We start from the raw sequence: 23,549 nt of genomic DNA on the forward strand, positions 1-23,549 counted from the left end.
CATTCCTTAATATTATTCTTTATTTTAATCAGCAAATCAAGTCATGTTGATTTTTCGAAGCTCTTGTCTCGGCACATGCTCCTTGAGGTTGTTTATTATGTTACGAGGATAGAGGATGTACATCGCGGCTCATCACAATTTCTAATTTTTTGGTAACTAGATTTAATTGTGTCTTCTTTTTTTCGTTTGTTTCGGGGAAAAAATTTGTAACATTATTATAATTATTGCGATTATTTTGTTCTCATAGACTTTTATACTGAGGATGACCGACATTAAAGGTCGAAACGTTTATCATTGGATTTATGCTGTTATTTATCTATTCGCACCTGACATCTTGCGTGGCTCTCAAGCTCAATTTTCCTCATCATTAAAAATAAACTATTTCTTATTCTTCATCAAAAATAGTTTGTAACTTGCCTTCACAAGCCTGATGCTGTGTAGACTCGCAAGAAGTTGAAAATTCAGGTTGTAATATTGTACAGCTTATTTCGTTTGACATTGCATCTATATCTATTGTAGAAAATAAAAATAAAAAAGAAAATAAAAATATGATCTCAATTAATTTAAATTAAAAAATATAATTAAAAAATATAATTATAAACTTTCCTGGAGTTGTGTCAATTATTTCACAATTAGCTATTGTAACATCTTTAATGTCAACACTCTGTCAAAAGATAATAAACTGTGTTATAATAATTAGGAAAATAGATATATTGAAAAAAGATACTAGCAAAACAAAGCTCATGTACTTACAGATAACATAACAGGAATATCTTTGAACTCATAATTGTCAAAAACATCAATACTCAAGTCATTTTGATTAGAAAACGGCACATCAATTGTTGAATACTCTGCTGAACTTTGTTCCTGTATTAATTAAAAAAAAACAGCCTGTTTAGATAATTCTTGATAAAATATATAAATGTATAAATGATTTATAACTTATTTACATTTGATACTGCAACTCTATTCTATTGCTCAGGTGGTACAGGTCTATCTGTTACAAATGATAGAGCAAAATCCGTGTCAGTAAATGCATTTGGATTTAATGGGCAAATTCCTGGCTTCTGCAAAAATATATACCCAGACATTAAGATATTTGACATTAAAAATGAGAAATTGTCATAAGTTAGAAATAAATTTATAAAATTATAAAGTAAAAATAAGTACAGTTATATTAAATAAGCAGTCACACACACACACACACACACACACACACACACACACACACACACACACACACACACACGCGCACACACACACGCACACACGCACGCACACACGCACACGCACGCGCGCGCGCGCGCGCGCACACACACACACACACACACCCACACACACATGCTGTAATAATATTGTCCAAAACAACAAAAACTTCTTAACTCACTTTGAAACCTGCCATAATATTTGAAGGTGTTGCAGCTAAGGGCAAAACGTCTCTAATGATACCAGGAATATTATAGATGCTGAGAGTTTTGCCTGGATGATTTAACATCCATGAATCAAGAGCAGTATTTAGATATTTTTTTAAAGAACCGTAAACGCTGACATCTAGTGATTGCATCTTATGAGAACAGTGAGGTGAAAATGACAACATAACAATTCCATTTTTCTTGGCAAAATCAAGAGCATTAGTTGACAAATGAGAGTCATGATTATCTAATAAAAGTAGCAATTAGTTTGGATGGGCCTCACATTCTTAACAAAATGAGCCAGGTACAAAAGAAAATTTTCTTCATTTATCCATCCTGATTGATTGGCTCCACCAGCACAACCTATAGGACCATCACGAATAAAATGATCCTTGAAGTGAACTCTAGAGAACACAAAAAATGGTGGAACAGAATTGCCACTAGCTGATACAGCACAAGCCACAGTAACAAGTTGTCCTCTCTCTGCAGAAGTCAAACGCTCAATTTGTTTTAAGCCACGTCTTCCCACTATCCTGTTTGGTTTTTGTATAGTAAACACTCCCGTTTTGTCCATATTCTATACGTCACACGGTTGTAAATTAAATTGTGTCAAGACGTTTATCAAGTTGTCAAAAAATAATTGTACATTGGTGCGATTAAAAGTTGTAGCACAAGCTAAGCTTGTTGCCTCTGGCGTTCTTATGCTTAGTTTCTTATGGCGTACCATAAATTTACTAAACCAATCTGGTCCATAGTGTTCTTTGTCCAGTTTTCAGGAATTTTTGCTTTTATAGCAACAGCATATTGGTATGCTAGCTTCCACACTTCTTTTGGTGATAGTTCAAAATAAATATCACAGCATTTCATGAGATATTTTTCTAATTTGGCTTCTTCTTCTATATCAGTAAAAATCTGTTTCGTACAATTTTTGTATCCTACATTGAGAGATTTATTTTGATTTGATGTGCTCGCTGCATCAATATTTGCATTTCTATATTGCTTGCAATATCTAACTAAAGATCGTTTTGGTATATTATATAAATCTGACATGCTTTTATAACTTTCGTTATTTTCTATTACTCCTTTTATGGCTCTCAATATAATATTTTTCGGTACAGAGGCTCTATTTGTCTTTATTTTATAAGTTCTCATTATTTTCTATTAAAATGCAAAATTATAAATTAGAATATATAATAAGTAACATATACGCGCGCGCGCGCGCGCGCGCGCGCGCGTGTGTGTGTGTGTGTGTGTGTGTGTGTGTGTGTGTGTGTGTGTTTAAAAGCGCGTGTGTTTAAAAGGTGAGTGCAATAAGGATTACTTTACCCTTTCACTATACAATCGAGGATGACAAAAATAGCTTTGTAAACTTCTAAGAAGAATTATATGACGGAAATGTATGACGAGCTGCGTGTTGATCAAAGAAGACGAATATATAATAGAATGTCTCAGTTTTGACGTCCCAAAAGTTTTCGATTTATCACATTTCTACCTGAAAATACAAGACATCTTCGGTTTAATTATATGATACCTTGTCTTTTCTTCGGTTTCTCTGTACAATAATATGAGACTGCATGCTCATACATTAATATAATTCAATGCGTATATAAGATTAACCTCAAATCTAACCTTAAAAAATAAATGATTATATCCGTTGTAATCATTGACCGGCAACTACATTCATTAATATACATTTTAAAGAAATATACAAGATACAAGGTTACTTACATCTTCTGCGTCTCTTGCTTCTATCAGCATCGTAACGCGAATCACATGTTCGCACACATCTCACGCGCGCGGCAACAGCAAGGTCAAGCTAAGAGTGCGTTCCACTTATCGCCCACAACGCTCGCAACGCCTGAAAACCCGTTCCACATAACGACCGCGACGATTATGGTCGCGTTCACAACGTCATAGATGACGTCATTACTCGCGACCGCATCAAGCTCACGACGCTCATGGTTTATCGGTGGGTCAGCGCGGTCGTCGCTTCTGGTCTTCTGCTACGTGGTTAGAAACCCATAATTAAAAACTTTTCATAATGGAAAAGGTTTCATTATATGATCCAGAAAAAGATATAGTTGTAGATGTTTATCTTTCTCCGGAAGATATTTTACGTGCGCAACGAGGTAAGTGACATATTTTTTTAAAATGTTGTAAAACTACTTTTTTTTAAATTAGCTTAAAACCTTACTTTATAGAATGTGCTATATTTTAACATAATATTTTCTTGGATTTTAGATATGGCCTTTGCAACGTCTTTATTAAATGCAGCCACAAAAGATAAAGAATTGACAGAAAAAACAACTTCTATCGAACCAGACCTAACTCAACAAATCACTGAAACAAATACCGAAACAGAAACTGAAAATCAAAATGATGACAATGGTATGTTAATTAAATAATTTGTTTATTTTGTTTTAAATTAAGGCCCTTAGCAGAATGTTAGTAACGCACAATAACTATCTTGTGTCTCAAATCTTAAAGTAAAAAGAGATTTTATTCGTAACTTAAGACTTGAGACACAAGACAGTTATTGTACGTTACTAAAGACAAAGATTTAAGTCGTAAAACTTGTCTTAAAATTATAAGTCAACCATTTTGCTTAGGCCCTAACATTGATTAAACCAGTTGATCTTATGTTCAATGTTTATTTTAGGTTCTCTATATAGATGGTCAACAGCTGCTGTATTGCTATTGTTAGATACATATAAAACATTCGAATATAAATTTTCTAGTGGAAAATGTTCACAAAAAAAAATCTGGGAGGAAATTAGTGATGTTCTAGCTGAAAAAGGACATATGATCACGGGACCACAATGTGCAGCGAAATTGAGAAGCCTGAAAAAATCTTATAAAAGCGTTAAGGATCACAATAGTCGATCAGGCAGTGATAGGCGAACTTGGCAGTTTTATGAGGTACAGGAAAACTTAGATTAAAATGTAGTGAAAAAAGTTTATTACAAATTCTTTCCATTGCTTTAATACATATGTATTTTGTAGATTATGGATGAAATTTTTTCAAAAAGAGCTTGGTGCTCACCAATCGCCGTTGCATCATCAACAGGACTTTCCATTAAGCAGGACAAAGGGCCTACATCTGGTAAATTTAAACATGAACTATCTATATTGTGGTTTTTATATATTAGTTGGAAAAATACTTTTGAGATTTTTTAAATTTTATTGCCTTATCTAATTATTTTCCTAATATCATACTGCATTTATTCTTAATTCTAATGATAAATATGTAAAATATTAAAATTTTATTCAAGTATTTAGGATTAAATTCACAGTTTTTTTCAAACCTCAGTATATGTTTGTCTCATGTATTACGTCGAACCATACGTGAGATAAAAACATACTGTGATCCGAGAAACTTATAAATTTAGACTTTAATAAATACTTTTTTGTAGATTCATCAACAGAAAATCTAGTCCTAAAGGAAAGAAGTCTTAATAGAAAAGAATCGTCAACATCTAAAGAAAACATATGCAATATTCTTAAGAAGAGGCTTATTCAAAAAAATGAACAAGAAGAAGCAAAAGCCAAAAGGCATAAAGAAAGAATGGAAATGGACGAGAAATTTCTTCAAATTTTGATCAAAATAAGTGAGAAACAGTGAGTGCTTTATATGAGAAACTAATATTTTTCCATTGATTTTTAAAATCATCATATTAAAACTCTATTCTATAAGATGTAACTTTATATTTTTCCTATTTTTTGTTATTTACATTTATTCAAATTTTATTTCATTTATATAGTTTACTTAAAATGCTTATTTCTAAGCATAATATATTAATAATGACATTGTTTTGTGTGATATAAAAAAATATTAATTTTATTTTTCTACGAGAGTTAAGACTAATGTTCAATATATATCTTTAAGACTAATGTTCGTTATATAATAATTGCTGTGTTATCACATAAGTTTACATTATAATTATTACTACATCTGTAATTAAGTTAAAAAATGAAACAATTTTATTTTTTTATTATAATAATTTTAAGTGTATTTTTATAAATTTGTAAACTTATAACTGTAAAGAATTCATAATTAAATTTCTTTTGGCAATTCCACCAGCATTTTGGTTTCCTGGAGGCAAAATAATTCCTTGATTTCTGTCATATTTTGATGAAGTTGGAAGTATGGTGATTACTTCAATTTCATCACTTCTTAATGTACAAATATTGTGGATCACACAGCATGCAATCACATATTCCGCCATTAGGTCTACTCTTGACATAGGTAGACAATGTAATAAACTCCTCATACGCCCTTTTAAGAGACCGATGCATCTTTCGACTGTCACTCTGGCTGCTGACAAGCGATAATTGTAATTAATCTGTTTCGCTGTGAGGTGTCCATTGTCTCTGTAAGGAGTTAATAAGTGTTGATGAATCTCATATGCGGCATCTCCCAATATGTGACTGTCAGCTGGAAATTTCTCTTTGTCATTCAAATAATTTGCTACCTCTGATTGACGAAAAACTCGTTGATCATGGACTGAGCCCAGATGGCCAGCATAACAGTGTGTGATCAACGTTCTGTGATCACACACCAACTGTAAATGAAAATGCAAATGTACAAAACCAAACATTTCTAAAAGACTAATTGTGATCAATAGATATTTGTTACCTGTAACTGTATAGAATGAAAGCCTTTACGGTTGATATAATCGACAGAGTTTTCTTTTGGCGCATCAATCCGAATATGGGTACCATCTATGGCCCCAACAGTTTTTGGAAAGCTACTGCTTTCCTCGAATCCTCGCATAACCTTTATAGCTAGATCACCAGTAGGCCATTTAATAAATGTGGAAGATTTTAAGAAAAGTCCATGTGTGACTCTTCGTACACCTCGAAGTGCAGTTGCTCTTCCAACATTAAATCGGTCGCAAACAGATCTTTAAGGAAGAAATTTATCAAAAAATGTTTTTGTTGTAAATTAAAAGTTTTATTCATTATTTTTAATTTTTCATTAGCTGTAGGAGTCCATGGTTGCCATTTTCCAAATAGCAATCATTAATTGATGATCAGGTGGGATCATTGGACATCCTTTTATTTTTCTTATTAAATAAGGTAGAAGCATTTCTAAAAGACATTCAAACGTCGCTCTTGACATTCTGTAGACAAGAAAAAAATGTTAATATTGGCAACTGTACGTGTTAGCACATATGGATATTTGAATAAAATGTGTAAAGTTGCGTATTGTTACTAACCTAAAATGACTTTTAAATTCGTGTCCCATGTAACTATTTACAACATTAATGTAATTTGGAATTCGCAAGCGAAGTTTACGTTTTTTCTTTTGTTGATACAACACCCACTCGTCATCAGAACTTGAGTTTTCAGATTCTGATTCGTAAGTTCTATAGCGCTGTGTACTTTGACTATATAAATATGGACTGCTAGTACCCCTCCACTTTCCTATGTTTTCGTGTAAGAAAGATCTGCAACGCTTTCATCTCCTAAGTGGCAGAAATGTGAAACAAAAAAGCGAGACAGCAATAGTAGAAAATCAGAAAAGAAAGAGACGGAATACAATATATCGCTTTGAATTTATACGTTCACTCCAAAATATGCGATTATATTTCTGTAAAATAAGAATTAATTTTACTAAATTAAAAGAAAATAAATATAAAATATACACATTTTATTATTAAAGATATATTAAAAAAAATTATATAATTTATATATATATATATATATATATATATATATATATATATATATATGTGGGAAGAGTATCGGTAAGCGATAGATATATGTGGCGCATTGGCGCTAGGCAATAAGAGTTAGAGAGTTCTCTCCCGCGCGGATACAGCAGTTTAGCTTAGCCTGGCTCGTTTGACCAAGCAGTCGTGTGATCCTTTCTGTTCTTTTACGCCTATGTCCTGTAATAGTCTAATATAATAAACATACCATTTATAAGACTAATCGTAGTGGATCATTACTGATTCCTACAAATTGGGGGCTCGTCCGGGATCCGTGCGAAAAGAAACGAGAAAGGGAAAAGAGGTACGAGGACGAAAGAAGCAACACGAGGAGAAGAAAGAGACGGCGCATAAAGACGATATAGACGGCGCGTGAAGACGAGAAAGACGGCATATAAGAAGGGGACGACGTGAGCAACGACGGCGTAGCAATATTTCTTTCAAGGAGAGAATTGTGTATGAGCTTTTGTTAAAGACGTGGCAGAAGCATTAAGACGACAACATTGTTCTTTCTGCAGAGGAGGTAAAGAGAGGCTACCGCTCGCTAAAAGAAGTAAGTAGCGACGACAAATATATATGACGATTGAAGCGCGAGTGAGAGACGACGCCATAGTACATTCTCGAATATTAGCTGGCCATATCATTGTCCGTCATAATTAAAGTATCTGCTTGTATAAAAATCAAAAATGGAGAATTTGGGACAAATTGAGTCCATAAGAGATAAAATTAAGTCTGCATCTCGTCCTGCAATACAGGCATTATACAAGCTGATATTTGAAGAAGAAGGAGATAGAACTAGTCGACGTAAACTGTGAGAATTTTCTGGATTTACATTTCAGGATGAATCTAACGAATATCGAGCAAAGTTCGAATACTCTAACAATTTCAACGTTGGAGACCTAACCTCAATGTGCAACGTGCTTGGTCTATGTTACACCGGTACTAGAGAAGAGTTGCGGGTGCGTGTTATTCGTGCACTCATGGACGTCAATAGTCTCGTACCAAAAGAAAGCCAAGACGAGGACGGAGAAGAAGACGATGACGCTGATGAAGACGTCTCTCAGCACAGTGATAATAGTCAAGGTGCATCTCACGACAATTCAGATGATCAAACAGATAGTGATCACTCTGAAAATCGTAGACGTGAAAAACGGAAGAGAAGTAAGATAAATTTTGCTGTAAATTTTAAGGACGTGGAGGACTCAGTCCGTACGTTTGATGGAAGTGATGATTATCCAGTTGAGCGATGGATTGCCGACTTTGAAGATACCGCTATGTTATTTGAATGGAACAGCATGCAGAAATTAGTTTTTGCGAGAAAGCTTTTAAAAGGCGCAGCCAAGACCTTTTTGCAAAGTGAAGGTGTAGTTAAAAACTGGAAAAAACTCAAGACGATACTCGAAGATGAATTCAGTTCCAAAATCAGTAGTGCCGAGCTACATCGAATGCTTGCAACCAGGAAAATGAAAAAAGAAGAGAACGTACAAGAATATTACTTATCCATGAAGGAGCTTGGTTCACGAGGTAACATTGACAAGGAATCTGTCATCCAATATATCATTGATGGAATTACCGACGAAGAGACCAATAAAGTACTGCTATACGGAGCAAAGGATTTCACTGATTTCAAGGAACGTTTACGCACTTACGAGAAGATGAAGCTAGCACAAGACAGAAAGACAACGAAAAGTAAAGAGTCTGCAAAGAACAAAGAAGATTCATCAAAACAGGTGAAAAAAGGCGCTAAAGAGTCATCAACTAAGACATTAATTTGCTATAATTGTGGTGCTAACGGCCACAAGGCTAATACATGTAAATTTAAAGATCAAGGAAAGAAATGCTTTAGATGTAATAAATTTGGGCATGAATCATCCAATTGTACTGTTGACAATTCAAAAAGTAAAACTTCCGTAGAAACAAAAACAGCAGTAAATTTAAATATTGAGTCTAATAATTCTATTGAGCGTATGTGCAAAGAAATTACTATTAACGATGTTAAGATTAATGCATTAATTGATACGGGTAGTCAACTTTGTTTATTACGCGAAGACATTTATTCCAGATTAAATTCTAAAGATTTGCTAAAATCATATATTATGATAACTGGAATTGCACAAGGCAAGGCTAAAACTCTAGGTTGTTTTCAGACTGTAGTATCAATTGATAAGGATAACTATCCATTAACTTTTCATATCGTGCCTTCTAATACGATGAACATGCATGCAGTAATAGGAATAGATTTTTTAAATCAAGCCGAAATTAAAATCACACAAGAGGGCATTTTAATTAATAAAATTGAGCACAAAATATTTTTAACACAAATCAATTTAACAGAGGAGGCAAACACTAATATAGATCTTATTATTGATAAAGACGTTAAAGAAACAATTGATAATTTAATTACGTCATATGAGCCTAAAAGATGCAAAAGCACTAATATAGAATTGTCAATTGTACTTAAAGATGAATCTCCTATCTATCAAAGACCGTATAGAACTTCAATTCAAGAGAAAGAAATTATTGAAAAAGTTGTAGATGAGTGGGTCAAGGAGGAAATTGTAGAACCTTGTTCGTCAGAATTTGCAAGTCCAGTACTAATTGTTAAGAAAAAAGATGGTTCCCCGCGTGTATGCGTTGACTATCGCAGAATTAATAAAGTTATTGTTAAAGATAGATTTCCATTACCACTTATCGAAGATCAGATTGATCAGTTGGTAGAAGCTAGCATATTCAGTACCATTGATTTAACAAATGGATTTTTTCACGTATCTGTTGCGAAAGAAAGTAGGAAATACACTTCCTTTATAACACATCATAGGCAATTTCAATTTTTGAAAGCACCGTTTGGATTGTGCAATTCGCCCCCTGTCTTTCAAAGATTTATCAACCACATTTTCAGACCTTTGATAAACGAAAAAATAATTTTATTATATTTAGATGACCTAATTATTGTTTCGTCGGATATAAAGCAAGGCATTGAGCAATTAAAATTAGTATTGCATATAGCTAGTGAGTATGGTTTAGAGATAAACAAAAAAAAGTGTCAATTTATGAAGACTCGTATTACATTCTTAGGCTATATAGTCGAAGCCGGTCGTGTATATCCGTCTCCCGAAAAAATAACAGCAGTATTGCACTTTCCGGAACCTCGTAATGTAAAAGACGTGCAAATATTTTTAGGATTAACAGGATATTTCCGCAAATTTATAAAATCCTACAGTATTATAGCGAAACCTCTCAGTGATTTGTTACAGAAGGATGATAAGCCGTTCAATTTTGATGTTGCAGAGAAACAAGCTTTTGATCAATTAAAAGAGTTGCTAGGCAAAAGTCCTGTCTTAGAAATATTTAATCCTAAATTAAAAACAGAACTGCACACGGATGCATGTCGTGATGGCTTTGGTGCTATCCTTCTGCAACGAAATCCTAATGATAATAAGCTACACCCAGTGTACTACTTCAGTCGTAAAACAAGCGTTGCTGAACGTAACTATACGAGTTATGAATTAGAAATGTTAGCTGTTGTTCGAGCTTTAGAAAAATTTCATCATTACTTATTAGGAATAAAATTTAAAATTGTTACAGACTGTGCTGCTCTTAGACAAACAATGGATAAAATAAAACTATGCCCTAAAATAGCGAGATGGGCTACAGCGTTAGAGGAATATGATAAGGTCATTGAACATCGTTCTGGTTCTCAAATACGGCATGTTGATGCACTAAGCCGATATCCTGTAATGAATATAGTTGAGAATTCTATTTCTGTTAAAATTAAAGAAGCACAGAGAAATGACTCAGAACTGAAAGCCATTATAGAGGTACTTAAACATAAAGCTTATGACGATTATCTTTTACGAAATGATGTTTTATACAAATATAAGGATGGTCAAGAATTATTGGTTCCACCAAAATCTATGTATTATGAAGTAATTCAGATGGCTCATGATAAAGGTCATTTTTCTGTAAAACGAACTGAAGAAAATTTAAAAAATGATTATTATATTCCTCATGTAAAAGAAAAGATCGAAAAATTTATTTCTAATTGCATTCATTGTATATTAGCAAACAAAAAAGAGGGTAAGCAAGAAGGATTCTTGAATCCATTAGAAAAAGTAGATCTACCTTTATACATCTACCATGTGGATCATTTAGGACCACTAGAATCTACACATAAGAATTACAATCATATTTTTGCGGTCATTGATAGTTTTACAAAGTTTGTATGGTTGTACCCCCCCTGTTAAGTCGACTACTACTAAAGAAGCAATTTCAAAATTGGAATTACAAAAGCAAATTTTTGGTAATCCTGTTATTATAATTTCCGATCGTGGAACAGCATTTTCGTCATTAGAATTTGCTAATTATTGTAAACAAAAAGATATTAAACATACTATGATTACTACTGGTTTACCACGTGCCAATGGGCAAATTGAAAGAATTAATCGCATAATTATTCCCGTTTTAACAAAACTATCTTTAGATGATCCAACCAAATGGTATAAACATGTATCACTGTTACAACAAACTTTGAACTCAACATATCAGCGTAGTATTAATACAACTCCGTTACTAATAGGTACTAAAATGCGACACAAAAATGTAAATATTGGAGAACTGTTAAAGAGAGAGTTTCAGGAACAATTCGAAGAAAAGCGCGATAATATACGAATTAAAGCAAAAGAATAAATTTTGAAAACGCAAGAAGAGAATCGTCGTACTTACAATCTTAGACGTAAGAAAGCTGTAGAATATAAGTTAGGTAATTTAGTAGCAATTAAGCGCGTTCAGTTAGGACTAGGCCGAAAATTGCGTGCGAAATACTTAGGACCTTACAAGATATGTAAAATTAAACCAAATAAGACTTATGATGTAAAGCGAATAGATACTGGAGAAGGTCCTGCTTTAACAAGTACCTGCGCAGAATATTTAAAGCCTTGGTCAAATATTAATAATATCATCGAGGGCGATGATTAATTAGGATGGCCGATTGTGGGAAGAGTATCGGTAAGCGATAGATATAGGTGGCGCATTGGCGCTAGGCAATAAGAGTTATAGAGTTCTCTCCCGCGCAGATACAGCAGTTTAGCTTAGCCTGGCTCGTTTGACCAAGCAGTCGTGTGATCCTTTCTGTTCTTTTACGCCTATGTCCTGTAATAGTCTAATATAATAAACATACCATTTATAAGACTAATCGTAGTGGATCATTACTGATTCCTACATATCCTCATATAAATATATATATATATATATATATATATATATATATATATATATATAATAAAATATATAAAGCAAAAAATAGAAAGTAATTAAAAATAAAAACAAATAAGTGATGTCATATAAATAAAAGAAAGCCTCATTAGAGAACCGTCATTTTCGGGTAATAAAGTGTACAGTATAAATTATTGCCCGCTGAAAATAACAATTTTAATTAACTTACGTCTTATGAAGTCTTTGTGTTCATTCAACGTAATTATTTTACCTTTATAAGCTAATTTAACGTTCAAATAATACGTAATAATTAATTTTATTATTACATATTTGTGATTCTAATATTTCTAGATCTTTAATATGTGTGTCAAAGTTAATAAATAATGTATCTAATCTTAGATTTCTTAATGTTTCTTGAATCATTGTAGGAATTATATTTCTCATTTTTAATTTATTTTCTAATTTAAAAAAATTAAAAAGTTTAGGTTACAATGCAATTAACTAATAACTTACCCAAAAAATGGTACAGGAATGTGTTTCTCCTTTACATTTTTATATTTGGTTGATTTACAACCATTTATAAAACAATATACTACTATTGTATTGTATCACTCAATCGCACAAATGTTTATTACTGTCGCGTATAAAAGCCACACACCACACCATATGTTATTTTATACTGGAAATTGTCGCTTAGGAGATGATGACGCTGTAGATGTTTCTTACAGCCTAAAAGAGCCAACTAGCAGTCCATATTTATATAGTCAAAGGCTGTGTAATAATAAAGACCTCCATGACGCACTGTCACTACACAGAACTCGTTCCACTTAAGATTTCGACCGTAGCGCCCACAATCTAGTGGAACGGCAAATATTGCGGTCGTGGTCGTTGTCGTTGCAGGCGTTAAGTGGAACGCACCCATAGACGTACGAGAATTGCATGTATCCGTGCAAACACGCACATTCGGCTATGTGATTGTATCAAGTGAAATAGAAAATATCTCCATTTTTCACAGATCCTTTGACGCGTAGAACGAGAAACAATCCCTTTTTGCTTTAATTATTTAGTTATTCAACTCTCATTCTACCGAGACTTATACTAATGTTTTTTCGATGGATTTGATAACATATCGATTTTGTCTATCATCGATTTTGATGAAATTTGCAGCAATGTAAGAAAAAGCTCTAAAAATAAATATTTGTAAAACTATTCATTCCATGAACTTCATAAAATTAATTATCATAAATTAATTATAAATTCCTGACAATATTTACTATTATTATGCAGAGACAAGCCAGCATGGCTTATCAGAGCGCTAAATTGCAGCGCGATGAAATTCGGTTCGAATTTGATCGACTTTCTTTTAATTCCCTCGCTCTCTATTCATTGAGAATTAAATGTAGGCTTTAAAATTTTCGTAAAATGTAGTTTTCATTATAACGAAAAATCTCCTAAATTTTAGCCTAAAATATTTATTAATTTTTGCAGAAAACTTTGTTCATTAAGATACTGCGGAAAAGTTAATTTATTTAATATTTTAGCAGTAGCACAGTAAGCTACAGGTGTGATTTTTATTCTTTAAGAGTTGCACTATCCCATGCATATATACACTTCGTAATTAAATAAATTTTTGCTATTACACTATTATAAAACAATTTAAAAAGTGGATATCTATTTTACGTTATAAATAAACAAATTACAAAATGTACGTAATAGCGCAACTCTTAAAGAAAAAAATTCACTTGTAACTTGATGTGAGATTATTCGAAGATATAAAAAAATTAATTTTTTGTTGATAATTTTTTAGTGAAAAAATAACTTTGCGCAAAAACTAAAAAATATTTCAGACTAAAATTCAGTTAGCTTTTTTGTTAAAACAAAGACTGCATTTTATGATAATTTTAAAGCCTTGCGTTCAAATTTCCATAAATAAAAAACGTATGAAAAAAAGGTTTTTTTCTCTGATATTTATTTTTCTAATTAACGGATCTTGACATTCTACATCTCATTTTGTAGATATTTCAATTTTTTTCACAAAATTTATATCTTTAGTTTTATATAAGAAAATCTATCTTTCGCACAACAAACATTGGTCTACACAAATTACCGAATTTTTTTTCGCATATTTTCTACGTCTCAAACATATATATTTCCTGATGACTTTCCAAAGTATTTTATAATTAGAAATATCGTAACAATTTTTTTTCTGAAACTGGTGTTTCAATTTAATTCGATTGAAGTAGCTGTATGTCGACGGTAACATGTGTGTCAGATATTGATCTTACCGACATGTAAACGACATACCGGCAGGAATTCTATTGCAGCTCCTCGCCATCCTCGCCACGGAAAAAGGCTGAGCTAATAGGCGTGAAAAGCGATGTGTTGTTGACAAAATTTTGTCCGACGTGCCATTTTGTTATTAAGTGCTTTATTGTGAAAATGTGACTTATCTCGTATTCATGAAGTTCGTAAGTTTCGGTCAAGACTAAAGATATCTTCGAATTTTGTAACGTTACGTAAAAGCATATTTCTCCTTCTTTTCAATAGCTGTCAAACTGCTTTTCTGCTTAAATAGGCTTCACTTTACGGGCCTTTCTCGACTATTTACTGACTGTTAGGCGGAAAAAGGATAGTCTTGACCGATATTTAGAAATGTTTTAAAGCCATCTGTTTAGTTTGTTTTATCGAAATTGGCTTTATTTAGAAATGGCACGTCGGACAAAATTACGTGTCGTTAAATGCAATTTCTCGCTTCTGACGTCACGATTTCAATATGGCCGCGGTGACTACTCAGGAGCCTTAATTACATTAAATGAAAAACATCATTTTTAAAAAGTGAAATGTTATTTATCTTTAAAATATAAGTCATAATACAAAAGAAAATTCAACAAACAGCTAATTAATTGAAACATTCAAATTATTTAGTTACGTCGCAGCGACGTGCACAAGACGTATCATATTTTCTGCGACTTTGTGATCAAAACCTCACGTCTCTGTTACGTCCGGTACAGGCAAGGTAGCGGACTTTTTTGGAACGTACCACCGATATCTTCTGGACATTTAAAGAGGCTTTTACATTCGTCGGCTTCAAAAAATCGATTTTTTTTTTAAAGAAGCAGAGGGTTTATTATATGGCCTTGGTATTGCAGAATAAACGTAAGTACCTTGAAATTTTAGTTATTTATGAAAAAAATCAAACTAAAATTTTAAACGTGTTTTTCTCGAAACCATGTTTTTCGAGCTGGCGGAAGTGATAACTAAAAAACCAATAAAGATAACCTGCTGGGGTTTATTATTTCTTGATCCTAACATTTTTCCGCATGTCTGATATCAGAATTAAGTTTTTACAACACAAATGTGATTTTTTATAAGCAAAAAAGTAATAAATTTTTGGGGAAAAAATCAAACTTTCCTTTGCGCTGTTGTATTTTTTATAAATTTTATGCTATCGACTTCATTTTGGTACCAGCCATGGAGGCACTAGTATAATTAATAAAAATTGTCGGTTTGTTGATTTCAGATAATTTGCAGAAGCTCTATCACTTCCACCGTGAAAGTGTATTTTTCTGATGACCGCTAATTCGATCGCTCTTTAGAGGCATTAAAACACGTCTTTTTATAAATAAAAAATATTTTTTTTGTAGTTTAAATGTTAAATAATTCCATGAAAAAAACCGCATATTCCTATATATAAAAGATTTTCTTTTAAAAATTCGTAAATATAGGCTATTTTTTCGGCCGGCGAATGTAAAAGCCCCCTTAATAGACGTCCTTAGAACATCTTCAAGATGTCTTATTTAATATAAAGAACAACGCTCGCAATTTTTGAATGCATATTTATTATGTATGTCAAGAACATGTTTAATATACATAATATGTACGATATTACGAATCATCCCAAATATGTCCTGCGTACGTTTTACAAACGTCATAAGCAGCTATGATAAACCAGGATGTCCTTCGAACGTCCTTGGAACGTCCTATGGATGTACGAGATATTGGGACATTACAAAGACTTTTGTGGACATGTAACGGACGTCCGGGGACATCCATGTGTTGCGTGGGAAGTTGCTTCGCTGGTGCTAATTTATGAAAATCATCATTTTCTAATAAATCGAATCCAAAAGTTTGTGTTAAGTGTTCAAAAGTATTCCTTTGAACACGGAAATGTGACTTGAAATCTATAATAAAATAATACCACATGTTATTATAAATATAAGATATTAAAAATTAATGCAAGTTGTTTAATACTATCTGATAACAAATATAAAAGTAGTACATTTTCAAAAAAATTGGGTATCCTAAAATGATGTTCTCTTAGATGTGTGACTTCTCCATCCCAGACATCTTCATCATTTTCTTCATTGTTAAACAAAACATTCCATAAAAGAAATATATCCATTCTTCTATTTTCTGCGAAGGTAAAGAGATTTTTTTTTATAATGTTACAGATTTATAATTACAGATTTATGGAAGAAAAACGAGAAAACAAACAAGAAAATATCATTGAATATTTCTACAAAATAAAGAGTAAAGTCAGAAAATACAAAATTCACAATTATAAATTCAAATTATTTTTATTAACTTTAGATTAGCTTTAATTTTAGATTTTGTGTTATTATTTAAAAAAATAAAGAGAATTACTTTACAGTGCTTGTGCGTCTCCACACTTTTGTCCTCAATAAGATTACATTTGAGACAGCAATCGTCAATCCGAATAGTCTAGGAAAATTTTCTATACCTAGGTTGAGTACCATTGCTCAATCCAATCCGAGATCCGATTATCGTCAACACTTTTTACTTTTCATAATTTAATCATAATAAATTTTAAGAAACCTTTTTTCTCTATTGCCTTCATACACATAACAATTAATAATTATGCGATAGAACACCCCACCGCTATGATTACAATCTATAATTTAGCTTTGAAATCATATCGATAATTATTGCGCCTCTTTTCTTATAGTAAATTTTAACAAGTAGTAACTACGTAATTATTTTAAATCTTTATGATTGTAATTACTATTGTTTAATTAAAAATTCCATCGCAATGGATTATCGCTGTCAATTTGCAAAACTTGCCACACTATTTGTTAGAGATAACCTTTTTTTTGTTCCTCGTGTTATATACTCCACATATATATGTATGTATATTGGAAGACTCTCTTTTGTATTGCTACACGTGGCTCTGGCCCATAAACACTTTTTTTCTTTTCAATAGCGTTGAGCCTGAGAACCAGCGACGCGCAGTCAGTTCGCCTCGAGCGCTGTACCAGTCCACACGTTCTAATAAATACTTGATACACATTGTTACTTGTGATTTCTGCGCCTATCCCAACAGGTTATGGGCCCAGGTCGGTGTTTCAAGTCGCAAGGATCAGTTTTAACGAGCAACACTGAAACAGAAAAGTCTGTCACGTAAATTTGCGAGTGAAGTGCTCGACTCTGTGAATTTTTTTTTTCTTTGTGTCGTATCAAGATGGCGAACTCAAGTACAGATTCGATTGATCGAATTGATCTGAAGACGGTTGTGCGATTTGATGGATCCAACTTTCAAGTGTAGAAGTTCCAAATGCGAGCCATTTTTACGGCCACTGGTCTTTTAAAATTAGTTAATGGAACGGAGACGACACCAGGACCGACAGAGGCAGGTTTCGACGCATGGAACGCACGCAACGCTAGAGCGATGTGTTACATATCATCGTCAATGGAACATAAGCAACTCGAGACTCTGATAACATGTGAGACAGCCGCTGAAATGTGGGCAAAGCTAAGTGCCATACATGAGCAGAAAAGCGCGACAAATAAGCTAACGTTGATGTCTCGTTTCCACGAGCTCAAAATGGCGCCGAATGATACCCTCGTACAACATGTGGCGAAGATCGAAAATATGGCGAGTCAACTACGCGACATTGGCGAGGAACTATCCAAGGTGACCATAATGTCGAAAATCTTGAGCACTCTCCCCCAGAAATTTGGCCCTTTGGTGACGGCATGGGATAGCGTCAGCGAGGAGGAACAGACGCAGTCAAAGCTAATCGAGCGTCTCATCAAGGAGGAAGGACGACTTGCCGCCATGGATGACGCAACAAGCACCACGGCTGCCATGACAGTGCTGCAGAGACGTGGCAGGGGAACGCAGCGGGGAAAGGTGGACCCTAAATCGAACGTCGACAAGGACAGCTTGGAGACAAAGAAGACTTTCGTATGTCATTTTTGTAAAAAACGCGGTCACATTTCGAGATATTGTTATGCGAGAAAGAATGCGTCTAAAGATAATAAAAATTCTGAAAAAACGAACGTAGAAAATTCGGCAGATGTAAGCGCGTTCATCGTCTCGGAAGCGAAGGTCATCGCAGATTTATTGGATCGCGACGCTAAAAGGATTTGGCTTCTCGACTCGGGTGCTTCAAAGCACATGACGTATCAACGCGAGTGGTTACACGATTTTCACGAGACTACGAACGAAACCGTTAGTTTAGGCGACAACACGCTTTGCGAAGTTAGGGGTTACGGAACAGTAGCAATTAAAACGTTGATTAATGGCGAGTGGAAACTCGGGAAACTGGAAAATGTTCTCTACGTTCCAACCTTACGCAAAAATTTGTTTTCCACAGGCGCGTGCACGAATAAAGGTTATTCCGTTATATTTAATGAAAAGACCGTCGAGATAAAGGACTCAAATATCTTAAAAATTCGCGGGGTTCAACAAAGTAACAATTTATACCGTTTATTGATAGAGACAACAACAATTAATAACGCGAATGTTGTCGAGGAAAACGCGTTTGAAATCTGGTACAAACGTCTCGGGCACATTAATGATAAATGTTTGCGAAAAATGATTGAAGAAAAGCTCGTAACCGGAATAAAGCCATGCAGTTACGATAAATGTTTTTGCGAAAACTGTGTGCTTGGTAAGCAACATAGACTACCTTTCAAAAACGCGAGTAAAAGAAAAAGTAAAATCGGTGATTTGATCCACGCAGACGTTTGTGGACCTATGTCGGAGAGATCAATCGGAGGATCTCGTTATTTTTTGATTTTGAAAGACGATTGTTCTGGTTTCCGTAAAGTTTATTTCATGTCTCACAAAAGCGATACTTATGACAGATTTAAAGAATTTATCGCAAGTTTTAAAAATGCATTTGGTCATGATATAAAATCCTTGAGAACTGATAAAGGAACGGAATTTACAAATCACATGATGCGTGATCTTATGAAAAAACGCGGCATCGTCTTTGAAACTTCAGCGCCGTATACGCATGAACAAAACGGCACCGCTGAGCGTGACATTAGAACAATTGTTGAATGCGCAAGAACAATGCTAATCGCGAGCGGATTACCGAAATGTTTATGGGCTGAGGCTACAAACGCAGCAGTCTATATAATAAACCGATGTATTCAATCTCAATCGCGCGATGTGGTTTCTTACGAACTATGGTTTAAAAGGAAGCCTGATCTTTCTCATGTAAAGATATTTGGATGCGTCGCATACGCTCATGTTCCTAAAGAACTTAACAAAAAGTGGGAGCCGAAATCAAATAAAATGTATTTAGTCGGATATCACGATGAATCCAAGAATTATAGATTGTTTAATCCACTTACCAATAAAGTAATAGTGTCACGTGATGTAATTTTTAATGAAAAGGCTCGATATAATAAAAATAAAGAGGAACATGATATTTCCTTCGATATTCGTTTAAACGATTCTTCTGAAAAAGGGAATGATAATTATGAGATTGAACACATTGGAGATAATGATGAACCGGAATCGATCGTTGTAGGAACGAATAAAAGTTATAATTTGCGTAATCGCGATGATTTAAAGCGACCGGATCGATATGAAGCATGTATTGCGTTGTTTGATGAACCAACGACATATAAAGACGCGATAAATGGTAAAAATTCAAAAGAATGGACTATTGCGATTAACGAGGAGCTTCAGGCTCACGAGCGAAACAACACGTGGACCATTGTTGATTTTCCAAAAAAGGAAAAGAACATTATAGATTATAAATGGGTGTTCAAACAAAAACCCATAGTGTGCGAAGGTCGTGAAACGGTCCGATTCAAAGCACGACTGTGTGCCAAAGGTTTCTCACAAAAACCGGGCGTTGATTTTAATGAAATATATTCACCGGTAGTAAGATATGACTCTATACGTTTGTTGCTTGCTATTGCTGCTATCGAAAACTTAGAAATGCGAAAATTTGACATAAAGACGGCGTTCATCAACGGTGAAGTCGAAGAGGAATTATATATGAAAATCCCTGAAGGCATAAATGTAAGTTGCGATAAAGTGTGTCGTTTAAATAAATAAATATACGGGTTAAAGCAAGCTGCAAGGTGTTGGAATGATCGATTTAACAATTTCATGAGAAAATTCGATTTCAAACAAAGCGAGTCTGATAGATGCGTTTATTTCGGTAAATTTGAAAAGAAAAGGATTTATTTAGCGCTATATGTCGATGACGGACTCGTGTTAGCAGATTGTACTGTCGTGATCGATCATTTCTTCACTGAATTAAAGAACACATTCGAAATTACCGAAAGTGAGGTAAATAGTTTTGTCGGTATCGAGATAACGCGAAATCGCGATAAGCGGACGATTTTTATACATCAAAGCTCATACATAAATAGATTGCTGAAACGTTTCAACATGTGTGAAGCGAAGAGTGTGTCAGTACCGTCCGACCCACATGTGATCCTAAAGATCCCTGACTGTGAGTGGGAGAAAATGGACAAGACCCCATACCGAGAGGCTGTAGGAGGTTTATTGTTCCTGGCGATGATTTCGCGCCCTGATGTTTCGTATGCGGTAGGACTGGTAAGCCGTTTTTGTGGCAAATTCGATTTAAATCACTGGAATGCGATAAAGCGAATATTTAGATACTTAATAAGTACCGAGAGTTATGGAATATTATATCACGGTGACGACACTTCTGATATTAAAGGTTTCTCAGACGCAGATTTTGCGGGCGATATAGAGACGCGGCGTTCAACCACAGGTTATATTTTTCGACTTGCAGGCGGAGCAATTACTTGGGCGTCAAAACGCCAAGCGACAGTAAGCCTGAGTACGACTGAGGCAGAATACATAGCTGCGAGCACCGCCATAAAAAAATGTATCTGGGTAGGAAAGATTCTTTCTGAAATTGGATTCAGATGTAATGCGAAACCAATTACCCTGCATGTTGATAATCAGAGTGCAATTAGGCTAATAAAGAACCCGGAATATCACAGCCGGACGAAACACATTGATGTAAAATTTCATTTGATACGCGAAAAATACGATAAACGAATAATAGACATTGTATATGTATCTTCGCAGGATCAATTCGCGGACATATGTACGAAAGCCATTGCGAAAGAAAAGTTTGAATTTTTAAGGTCAAAAATTGGCGTTGTAAGACCATTAGACAATAAGTAATAACACTTGGAAAGTGGGAGTGTTAGAGATAACCTTTTTTTTGTTCCTCGTGTTATATACTCCACATATACTCGTATATGTATGTATATTGGGAGACTCTCTTTTGTATTGCTACACGTGGCTCTGGCCCATAAACACTTTTTTTCTTTTCAATAGCGTTGAGCCTGAGAACCAGCGACGCGCAGTCAGTTCGCCTCGAGCGCTGTACCAGTCCACACGTTCTAATAAATACTTGATACACATTGTTACTTGTGATTTCTGCGCCTATCCCAACACTATTAAAAATCATATGTATATTTAAGAGGATGCTATAGTTTCCAAAGAACTTCCTCGACGTCGGTATTGCAGATTATTTTTCGAGGGAAACCAGGCTATCGCTCTTTGTCCAACGCATAGATCTGTCTTTGTTTTTCGATTATTTCGCCATCTACGAAAAGACCTATCAACTACAGTCACTACTCTGCTTGCCATTGTTTACGTGCGCTAAGCGAAATTTGTACACGTACAGCTGTTTACATGTTAAACTTTTTTGTTAAGCTTTTGACTGGAATGACACACAGTTAATATTGTTCGTTAGAATTTTCTAAAGTGCGGCCTGATCTCATTTCATATATACGAGCTACAGAACGTTAGTAAATGACAAAAGTTAACCTCGGTTGACAGATCCACGAGCCGAAAATAAATAAATTTTTTACTTTTTGTTAGATTTTCTCGTAAAATTTACCAGCCCGCACTTTGTTTTGGTGCGTACTTTTATTCTGTAAAAGGATTTTGTGATCTGTAGAGCCAATTCGAAAATTAATGAATACTATAATGTGTCGGTAATTCCCGTCAGTATAGCATCCTCTTAAGTGTACATAGGGATAAATTCCACAAATATATGCAAAGATATGCATACAAGATTACCGTTTTAATTGCCTTAATTCCACCGCCTTATTATTTTACGTCTTTCAACGTATTTATAAAAAAAATATATATATAAAAAAATAAAAAATATATATATAAATATATATAAAATAAAATAAAATACAAAACCATAATACATCATACCATCGTTTAAATAACAGTAACATATATACATATTTCAATATCTTAGTTAGTAGTTGTTGTAGGCCGATTCGGGACCACTATGTGTTAGTGCATACGTATACGTGTACGTGTGTGTGTGTGAGGGACGTTACAAGGGTCAGGTATATTCGCTGTCTTTCTCCCTCTCTCTTTCCCTCTCTCTTTCCAATAACGGTTTTTCTCATTATCATTGTTATATGCTAAATTAATTTTTAATAAAATTGATATGAATTTTTATTATGTTTATATTAGGTTGATATTAACCTAATATAAACTTAATATAAATTTTATATCAATTTTATTAAAAAGTAGTTTAGCAGATAACAATTATTTGGGAATAAAACGTATCCCTTTCTCTCTCCCTCTCTCTTTCCCTCTCTCTCTCTCTCTCCCATAGCGTTTTTTCTCGAATAATTGATAAACTAATTTTATTAAATTGATATAAATTTTTATTATGTTTATATTAGGTTAATATTAACTTAATATCAATTTAATATAAATTTTTGATCAATTTATTAAAATTAGTTTAACAATTATTTGGGAATAAAACGTATCCCTCTCCTTCTCCCTCTTTTCCATATAGTTTAGGTTTTTCTCGTATTAAAATATTTATTTAATAAATATTTAGAAAAACGTATCGCTCTCTCTCTCTATTGTCGATCTCTCTTTTACATATTGTTTAAATTTTTGTATTAAAAATTCGTTTCAGCCTTT

General features: G+C 33.9%; 4 protein-coding genes across 5 annotated transcripts; 2 read left to right on the plus strand and 2 right to left on the minus strand.

Annotated features, from left to right (window-relative positions):
- Nucleotides 1–306: 306 nt before the first annotated feature.
- On the minus strand, nucleotides 307–3,389 carry LOC120359372. Of its 2 annotated transcripts, XR_005576143.1 has the most exons (6): nucleotides 3,141–3,389; nucleotides 2,739–2,904; nucleotides 1,388–2,570; nucleotides 951–1,067; nucleotides 754–867; nucleotides 307–664 (listed from the first exon to the last, which is right to left on the minus strand). XR_005576143.1 is itself a non-coding variant. In XM_039456585.1 (4 exons), exons 3-4 carry the CDS (start codon nucleotides 1,595–1,597, stop codon nucleotides 972–974), a joined length of 306 nt encoding a protein of 101 aa, XP_039312519.1. In that variant the 5' UTR covers nucleotides 1,598–2,570; nucleotides 2,739–2,904; nucleotides 3,141–3,389; the 3' UTR covers nucleotides 950–971. The 2 variants fall into 2 exon arrangements, 1 of the variants encoding a protein (XP_039312519.1); XM_039456585.1 differs by lacking the exons at nucleotides 307–664; nucleotides 754–867 and having other exon boundaries at nucleotides 950–1,067.
- Nucleotides 3,390–5,479, plus strand: LOC105198298. Its single transcript, XM_026141580.2, has 4 exons — nucleotides 3,390–3,541; nucleotides 4,072–4,331; nucleotides 4,416–4,515; nucleotides 4,826–5,479. The coding sequence occupies exons 1-4, from the start codon at nucleotides 3,454–3,456 to the stop codon at nucleotides 5,032–5,034; spliced, it is 657 nt and encodes a 218-aa protein (XP_025997365.1). The 5' UTR covers nucleotides 3,390–3,453; the 3' UTR covers nucleotides 5,035–5,479.
- Nucleotides 5,375–6,875, minus strand: LOC105198369 (putative nuclease HARBI1). The gene is made up of 4 exons (XM_026140064.2): nucleotides 6,632–6,875; nucleotides 6,049–6,535; nucleotides 5,885–5,974; nucleotides 5,375–5,783 (listed from the first exon to the last, which is right to left on the minus strand). The coding sequence occupies exons 2-4, from the start codon at nucleotides 6,184–6,186 to the stop codon at nucleotides 5,751–5,753; spliced, it is 261 nt and encodes an 86-aa protein (XP_025995849.1). The 5' UTR covers nucleotides 6,187–6,535; nucleotides 6,632–6,875; the 3' UTR covers nucleotides 5,375–5,750.
- A 937-nt stretch (nucleotides 6,876–7,812) lies between these two features.
- On the plus strand, nucleotides 7,813–12,100 carry LOC120359338. Its single transcript, XM_039456477.1, has 7 exons — nucleotides 7,813–7,881; nucleotides 7,966–9,262; nucleotides 9,461–9,910; nucleotides 10,064–10,612; nucleotides 10,712–11,077; nucleotides 11,189–11,342; nucleotides 11,857–12,100. The coding sequence occupies exons 1-7, from the start codon at nucleotides 7,813–7,815 to the stop codon at nucleotides 12,098–12,100; spliced, it is 3,129 nt and encodes a 1,042-aa protein (XP_039312411.1).
- The last annotated feature ends 11,449 nt before the right edge of the window (nucleotides 12,101–23,549 follow it).

The sequence above is a fragment of the Solenopsis invicta genome, chromosome 13, assembly GCF_016802725.1.
Source record: "Solenopsis invicta isolate M01_SB chromosome 13, UNIL_Sinv_3.0, whole genome shotgun sequence".
Lineage (NCBI taxonomy): Eukaryota > Metazoa > Arthropoda > Insecta > Hymenoptera > Formicidae > Solenopsis > Solenopsis invicta.